The 9,211-nt window shown below is 33.3% G+C and overlaps 1 protein-coding gene across 1 annotated transcript; it reads left to right on the top strand.

Annotated features, from left to right (window-relative positions):
- Positions 1 to 2,528: 2,528 nt before the first annotated feature.
- On the top strand, positions 2,529 to 3,910 carry LOC140431435 (uncharacterized). The gene is made up of 3 exons (XM_072519363.1): positions 2,529 to 3,018; positions 3,100 to 3,186; positions 3,243 to 3,910. Exons 1-3 carry the CDS (start codon positions 2,529 to 2,531, stop codon positions 3,908 to 3,910), a joined length of 1,245 nt encoding a protein of 414 aa, XP_072375464.1.
- Positions 3,911 to 9,211: the final 5,301 nt, after the last annotated feature.

Genomic DNA, 9,211 nt, shown 5'->3' with positions numbered 1-9,211 from the left:
GGAGATCGTTGTACAGTTTTTTTGCAGAATATAATATAGATTCGTTTACTAACTGTGAACGGCATCGGTAAATAAACATCAAAGGTTGAATTTTCGTTTAGTAGTCATAAGGTCTTACTGGAAAGACATGTAGGTATTTAAGAACTAAGCAAACAGTTTCTAAAATATATAAAGAAGAAAGTGTTAAAATCCCGTGATGTTTGAACTAGACTCGGCAATGTGTTGTTCTTCTGAGGCCAAACAGATACCTCATTACTTTTTTTTATTTAATAATATCAACGGATTGGGCAGAGTACCAGAACCCCCAAAAGGAAGACCACATCGAAGATGAGACTCGAAGAAAGAAAAATATGCAATTTTGGAAGATTCTAAATTGATCGCCTTCGAAACAGATCTTATTGCATAGCAGGCTGAGGCCTTCTTACTTAACAAATCAATATGAAGGGACCATTTAAGGTTGCTGTTTCAAAAAATACCAAGAAATTTTACAGAATCAGCGGTACTGACCTGGCTGTTAATGAGTTGAACAGCTCCTTAATAGGACAATGCTACTGTTTTATCCAGGTTAAAAGAAAGTAAATTAGAGTCGGACCAGGTTTAAACTGAAATGTTAAATAAGGTTTTTAAAATGGAATCTTTTAAATACAAAAACATAAAAAAACAAAACGACTCAAAACAAGAATTAGAACAGTTTAAAAAATTATAATTTTAAAATTATAAAAAATTCGCTTTCACATTATACGTTTTGAATCCAAAACTTTTTGAAAAAAATTATTTATTTACCAACTAAACGTTGTTTGGAAGAAATGACTGGAAACATTGTTTGTAAACCTGGATTAACACATACCTCTGCATTTAATGCTATTCAGTTTAAAGTTAAGACTATGTCAGAATTGGATAAACATTGTATTATATGCATTGATGAATGAAGCTGTGCTTAAGCCAAATCTTTATTTTTATTTTAGTTATGATGAAATTGTTGGATTCCAAAACATGGAGAAAGAAAAAAAATCAGTCTGTAGTTGCATAAAACTTTACAGTTATTATGGAAAGAGGGCTGTTTCAGAATTGGAAAAAGCTAATTGCTTATTTTTTTAATTCAACCTGTGACGCGAACGACTTCACTAAAGTTCTCACTGAATGTGTTACCAAAATATCAGAATCTGGTTTACATGGTCACGGTGTACCAACTGATTTAGGGTCAAACTTTATAGCTTTATAGCTATAAGCTTTCCAGAAAATTAAATGTCACTGCTTAAGCTTATTTATTTTTTTGATCCTCCAGATTTACAAAAAAACACCTAGAAATAACTACCGACGCGCATATTCAACCAACAAACTTTCAAAAAATGAAAGTGAAGTTAGCTACTCAAGTTTTAAATGGAACAGTTGCAAACAGTATGCAGACCTACATACTACCCCTAGTAACACTACCCCTTGATGCTGCAGGTATTATTGAAATAATAAATAAATTTTGATGTATTCAGTTCCACCAATATATGTCACCCACATAAATTTAAAAATGTTTTTTTAAGATTTGGACTATCAGCTCAATTACCTCGACAAGATATGGATATTTTTGGATAACGTAAACATATCGACCATGCTGAAGAAGAATGTTACAACTCAAAATTCTCCGTTTTCGAGATTTATGCAGTAATAAACCGAAAAAGTGGTATACTTTTCTGAGAAAAATGATTACAACTGTAGTTCAAAATTTGTACGCCAGATTGCGACATGCAACATGGTAACGTCAGTGGTTTTGACCGACTGCTCTGAACGAGAGTGTTACAACTCAGTCTGTTACCGAATGTTCAGTTGGGATGATCGCCGCTTCTTAGAAACACCATTACATTTCGGTTTAAAACATTTCAAGTGACTGTGCTATTTCTAGAAAAGTGTTGTAAGTTGATATAAAACTATTGTATATCGAGGTAAGTTGAATATTTAGTAGTATTGATTGTAAAAAAAGTTTTATATTTAAATGTAACTCTTAGCTGTTATAGATTTTATTAAGAATAAAGTAACATTGTGACTTGTAACAGTCTTCTCGAGAAATTTGAATTAAATTGTTTTTTGAATAAAGTAACATTGTGGCTTGGAACAGTCTTCTCGAGAAATTTGAGTTAAATTGTGGTTTAAGTCTAAATGTATCTATAATCTGCAGATTTTAGTTTTTGTATTTGTATTATTTTAGATTCATTTTTAATAGTAATCCTAATCCATATAAAAATATCATGAATGTTAGTTAGTTAGAACAGAGTATGTTTTGCTAAGAAAAAAATTATTGTATAATTATTTGGCAGAATGTTTTGAGTAATACGTTTTTCTCTCACTTAAAAATGTTTTACTTTCGTTAGTATTGAGAAATTAATTATTTCTTATAATAATAATAATAAAATTATATTTTACCACAATTTAGAAAAGTGAGTTATTTATGTTTATGTGTCAATTTCCGTGATGTTTTTATTCTATCAATAATTTACTCAATTATTACCATTTCAGGAATACCGTAAAAATATAAAACCATGTCAACATCTGGTCGAAGTACACACATATTGCGTATGTTAAAGATTGATATTAGTTGTAACGAAAATTTTAATATCTCTCAAAATACTACATCCGAGATACCCAAGGAAACTGAGTGTATAACTACTACAACTACTGATGAATCTATGAATCTATTTAGCAACGATGCCACACTTTATTGTCATCCTAACCAAATGGTTAATTTTGTTGGTGCGAGTACTTCTGGAAATCCAATTAATGAAGAGAACCCAAACCACAAACTATCCACCGAGGTGCTTAAAAATGTATCGAATATTTCTCCTCTTCTTGGTACTGAAAATAGTAAGGGAAACAACTCTAATTTGTTTATATATAGCGCTAAAACTATTCTTTTTTTAGAAAATGTAACTTTGTCATCAAAGCACGATAGGGCAATGGTATCTGATGAGGATAGTGCAATAGTTCATAATGCAGAAATATCTACAGCAGGGAACAAACTAACATGCATAGGTAGTCACATAATACATTTGTGTAATTTTATTTTACATACTTATGAATTTCTATATAAAATAAATATTTTTTATGTTGTAGAGAATCTATCATCAAGCTTATCTTCATCTTCATCAAGCTCATCTGAGATTAATGAAAATGACTCCAATGCTGCTAATAGAATTGAAGGTGACATAATCAAACATCATTTTGAGTATAGATTTAATGGAACATTATTGTTTTAGATTACTCCGATGAAGACTCACAAAATGATCCATATGGATCCGATGATAGCGTGCGCGATCCCTTATATCAGGAGACCCGTGAATCTTCCGATTCTGAAGCAGAAATAGAAGTAGACCAAGATGAGAATCCGTCAATGAGAAAGAAAATGTCGGCTGAAACTCAAACTGAGAAAATTGGAAAAAAAAAAAGAAAGATAAGACCCGAATTATGGCAAAAGAACCAATCAAAAAATTTAAGAAACAAGGGAGAATCTTATATTTCTACTCAAATACAGAAAAATGAAAATGGTACACTATTAAGAGTAAAAAAAGAAAGGCCACGAAGATTCATTCTACCACCATGTGGTCAAAAATGTAGGCTTAAATGCTGTGACAAAATTTCTGCTGAACAACGAGAACTCATTTTTTCAGAATTTTATAGGCTTGGAGATCTTGGAAAGCAAAGAGAATATATAGCATCAAATATTACACAAATAAATCCAAAATATAAATACAGTAATGTTGCGAATCCAAGAAAACCGAATAATGCATTTACCTTTATAATTTCTGGGCAAAACATAAGGGTTTGCAAAACATATTTTATGGCAACTTTAGCAATTAACAATAGAACTATTCAGACTGTACTCAAAAAACAAAGTGTATGTGAATCTGGTAAGGTATTGATGTAGATAGAAGAGGAAAACACGGAAACCATAAAAAGATAAGAGTAGATAAGATATGTATGTCTGGGGCCATCCCCTAAATCGCAACCCCTAAAATCGCAACCCCGGTCGTAAGTTCCAAACGGCTTAACGTAGGATGACGTACGAGGGCTCGTTGGAAAGGGGATGAAAAATGGGGTTGAACGCAGTATGTGCCGTGTCTTTACGTCATATATTTGTTTCTATTGGTCCGATCGTGACGTACGAGGGCTCGTTGGAACGGGGAGGAGACGGGGAATACTTTAACTTTGAAAAAACAAAGATGGCAGCATTGCCAAATGGGCGCTAGAACGTATCTTCGTTGCTATTGGCATGATTTTGACGTATGAGGTGTCAAATGAAAGCGTTAGTGACACACAGAAGCCATGTCAACGATCAGTATGAACATTCTTCTTCTTCTTCTTTTCCGTACAGTGCCTAAGAGAACGTGACATCCGACGTAGAACGTGACATTCGATGCAGAACGTGAAATGTCACGTGAAATGACGTGACATTCGACGCAGGACGTGACATTCGACGTAGAACGTGAAATGCCACGTGACATTCAACGCAGGACGTGACATTCGACGCAGAACGTCACAGTTATGTGTTAGTCAAGATGTCGCTTGACATATATAAAACGTGACATTCTACGTAGAACATATTTAGTAGTAATATGAATCCCATCGAGTACATACATAGAGTAATAGAATTTCAAAGAAAACTTGATCGGTTAAAGAAAGACATTAAATCATATGAGGATTTTAAACATATTACAAGACAATTAGATAGCCTGCATTTTGACAACAAAACGTGGAAACCCAAAGAGTTGAATCTACAGCAGCAGCAGCAGCAAGACACCTGGGCCTGTAGAAAACTGCCACCAGCTACATATCCATTAAGACGTATTCAACCAATACCATGTTTGTCAGCAGCAACAACACCAAGTGTGTCAGCAGCAACAACACCAGCGAGTATATGAAAAGTGAAATAGATAATGTCTTTACAATGTCCTGTGTAATATTAGCATCTGTATTTATCTTAATTTTAAAAATTATTTTTGAAATTGTAAGAAGAAAATTTGAATCTTCATGTAATATAAGACTCAATCAATAAAGATGTTTTAAATAAAAAAACGTTTAATTTCTAATATATTTATTTATACATATACAAAAATTACAATGGTATTATGTTATTGGCAAACCAGTGACGTAGACGATCCACATTTCTTTCGGTACATGAAAATAATCCAGCGGCATGACATGGGTTTGCAGTAGGGCCAACGTTTCCAGTAGCACGAGGCGTACCATCAAACTTGCAAACATCAATAATAATGGGAAAAACTCAAAAATGTGACGTTTCTTATCCAAATATTCTGCTTTTTGTTCTCCTCGAACGTAGATGTAACCTGCTGCATACAACAACTTGGTTTCTAGTATTTCATTGATTTTGGACAATTCTACTTGCCCATCAGAGTATCGAATTCCAAGCAGTTTTTTCTCCACGTATGAGGCAGTCTTCCTATCCCCATTACTTAGCGCATTAAATGGTTTCTGAGGCAAAAAGATGTAATGACTTCGTTTAAAACCTATTTCAATGGTAAGTTCTTTGGGAACAAACCATCCGTCCACATCGAATCCCTGAATGTCTACGAATGCTACTCTCATGATGACTGCTCAGCGAGACCCCAATGAAGTCAGTACGTCGGTTTTGGACTTCTTAACTGAACATATCCCTGAAGAAGTAAAAATCTTGCATGTCTTTGGTAATGCATGTGCAGGACAAAATCGTAATCACACTTTAACCAGGTTGTTTACTGCACTGACCATGAATGGTAAATTTCAAGAAATCCATCAATATTTTCCAATCCGAGGCCATCGTTTTTTGCATTGTGACAGAAACTTCTCAGTTATTAAGCGCTCTTTAACACTTTGGCTACTGTGTGTACCATTTCTGGTACACAGTTGATGTTTACCAGAAACTGCGTGTACCAAATTTGGTCACATGAAATGGTAATGTTTCAAGCTGTGTGTACATTTGGTGAATACAGTTCTGATGGTTTTAAATGCGTATCTAGGTTCCTACAGTTTACTGCTAAATTCTGGCTGTACTATGACCGATTTTTTAAAATTATGGCGGAGCAGTTTGAGACTCCTTCAGCAGATGGCATATTATGGCCATTTTCTGACTTGCAGAAACTTGTTGTTTGTGCAATATTAGTCTTGTGTGTTTACGGTTCTAAAATTAGTACTTAAAATGTCAAATAAAAAATTAAGTGATGCTGAACTACGTGAAATAGCCGAGAATATGAGTGAAATAGAGTATGAGTTTATTAGTGAAGATGATGATGATGATGCTATGGATATAGATGATCCAAATGATCAAGATTCGTGTTCTTCTTCCTCTAATTTAGAAATTAACAGTGATGGGCAAGAGTTAGAATTCGAATCTGATCTAGAATCTCTCAACAACGATTCTGAACCTGATATTTTTTTAAATAATCCTAATTATAATGTCATTTGGAATAATTGTGCAGGTAATATATAACTTAGTATTCACTTTTATAGTTTTGAGTTTATAATGTTGTAGTTAATTTGAACACATTTACTTTCACGGAAAATTCAGGATTCTCCCAATGTTTTTTTGCACATAGGGAAGGAGATCATCCAATTCATTTTTATAAATTATTTATTGACAACGATATCTTATCACTTATTGCCGAGGAAACCAACAGATATGCTGAACAGAAAATAGTATCAGGAATTACAAATGAAACATTAACAAAAACAGCATTATTGGGACAATGGAGAAACACAAATCAATCCGAAATTTTTGTTTTATTATGTCTTCTAATATGGATGGGTTTGGATCGTAAACCCACTTTGAAAGATTATTTTAGCACCAATATGCTGTACAAAAATGAAATTGGAAAATTTGTTCACATGTCCAGGATAAGGTTTGAGCTTCTTTTGTCCAATTTGCACTTCTCAAACAACGAAATTGCCTCAGATGATAGGCTCAAAAAATTCCTTCCCTTGCAAAATTTGTTAATCCAGAAGTTCCAATCAGCATATACTCCTGACAAGAATGTGTGTATAGATGAGACGATGATTCCTTTTCGAGGACGACTGAGCTTTCGCTAATATATACCGGGGAAGCGTCACAAATACGGTGTGAAATTATTTAAACTATGTGGAGTGAAAGGTTACACATACAATTTTAAAATTTATACAGCAAAAGAGCAAACACCTAATGAAAAGCCAATTGGTACAAAAGTGGTGCTACAGCCTATGGAACCACTTTTACATTCAGGTCGCGTTTTGTGCACAGATAATTATTACACTAGCGTGAATTTAGCACACGAACTTCTGTACAAAGATACACATTTAATAGGCACACTGAGAAAACACAGGAAGCATAATCCAAAAGTAGTAAGTGAGGCTAAATTAAAAAGGGGTGAATTAGTCATGAGACAGAGTAACAGTAAAATCATAATTGGAAAATGGAAAGACAAAAGAGATGTCATGTTTCTCACTACGGAGTCTGTACCTGAAATAGTGGACGTGCCAACAAAAAGGGGTGTCGTGAGAAAGCCTTCCACAATCGTGCAGTATAATAATGAGAAAACATTTATAGACGTCTCTGATCAAAAAGCATCATATTCATCAGCAGTGCGTAGGGGTATTAAGTGGTATAGGAAAGTTTCAATTGAACTTTGAACGGTTAAAACATCTATTATAAATGCACATACTGCATACGAGGCTATAACAAACAAAAAGATAAGATCACTAAATTTAGAGAAGAAATCGCCTCAGAAATTTTTCGTAGTCGAAATATTCAGATGAAAAATTTGGATGATCGTCGTGTTAACCAAGAAAGAAATCACAAACTTTCCGAAGTGGAACAGAGAGGTCGTTGTACAAGATGTTATAAAAATAATAGTGCTAGAAATGGACGTAACTTTGCTATAAAAGAAACAAAACGTGTTAAACATCTTGTCTAACATGCAGTGATAAGTTTTTGTGTACCAACTGCTTTTTTGACACTCATTACTGTCAAGCAAAAAAATGAACATTGTGTCCAAAAATGGTACACATAGTTTCTAAGAAGATAATTACGCATTTATTTCTGCCACAAACTGTGTGTACCATTTTTTGACATGGCCCTTACACATGATTTTTTTTCAAAAAAATACCTAAATGTTGATATTTACATGTTTTTAGTATTAAATATTGTGAATTTTAGCAAAATATAGTTTCAGTTTCTGACAAAAAACTTCAAATTTATAGCCAGTAGCCAAAGTGTTAAAAAAATTTGATAGGATTTATTCTCCTGATCAATATAATGAACTTATTGCGTCTTCTAAGAAAAAGAACAATAATAAGTTCCAAGTAAAACGGCTAACAAATACCGATATACTGGATTTCAAAGGCTGGTGGCCAGAATATTTTAAAAAGACTGTCAAAGATGTTGAAAAAAAGCAGTCATTTACCATAAGCAAATACAGACATTTAACATATACCCAAACAATAAAAGGCTATATCAAGGCGTCTGAACTCATTGATGGTTTCACCTATGGTCTTTTTAATATAAAGAAACAAGATAATGTAAACCTTCCCATCACAAAAGCATACAATGGCAAACTTCCTATCAACTCCAAGAAGTTACAAGATGTTTCCAAAATAATACATTATATACCAGAAGACTACAGGACCTTCTATGACAATATACTCACAAATCCTACAACAAATAGAGAGAACAGTGACCCAGAAGACTGAAAATAATGTAAATGTCATTTGTTTCAAGTTTATTTCTGAAATAAAAATTAGTTCTTTATAAATGCCCTTTTTTATTTTGTTTTACTTACGTTTTTGATTTTGATTGGAAAAAGGATAACATTCGCAGGAATGTTATCCTTTTTCCAATCACCCATTCATTTGTATTGACTAATATTTTATTGATTCACACCATCTAAATTATGATTATATTTTTAGAATGATCCTACAACACCAGCAAAAAAGAAAATAAAAATAGAGAAAGCCTCAAAGAGTGTAAAAAAGAAGACTTTTAACAGCTCTTGGAAAAGTGTACCCAGTTTAAGAATTGGTTTGAAAAATCAATAAAACAACCATCATCTGAGGGTAATGAGTACGCCTATTGCAAGGTATGTGATTGTGATATTGTAGCTCATAAAAGTGTATTATTAAAACATTCAATAAGTGAAAGGCATAAATTAAATTGGACAAAAGTGGCGAGCAATACTAAACTCACTGAATTGTATAAACCAAA

The sequence above is a fragment of the Diabrotica undecimpunctata genome, unplaced genomic scaffold (genome assembly GCF_040954645.1).
Source record: "Diabrotica undecimpunctata isolate CICGRU unplaced genomic scaffold, icDiaUnde3 ctg00000782.1, whole genome shotgun sequence".
Taxonomy (NCBI): Eukaryota; Metazoa; Arthropoda; class Insecta; order Coleoptera; family Chrysomelidae; genus Diabrotica; species Diabrotica undecimpunctata.
The sequence above is the reverse complement of the archived record's forward strand: the minus strand, read 5'-3'. Positions and strand labels throughout refer to the sequence as shown.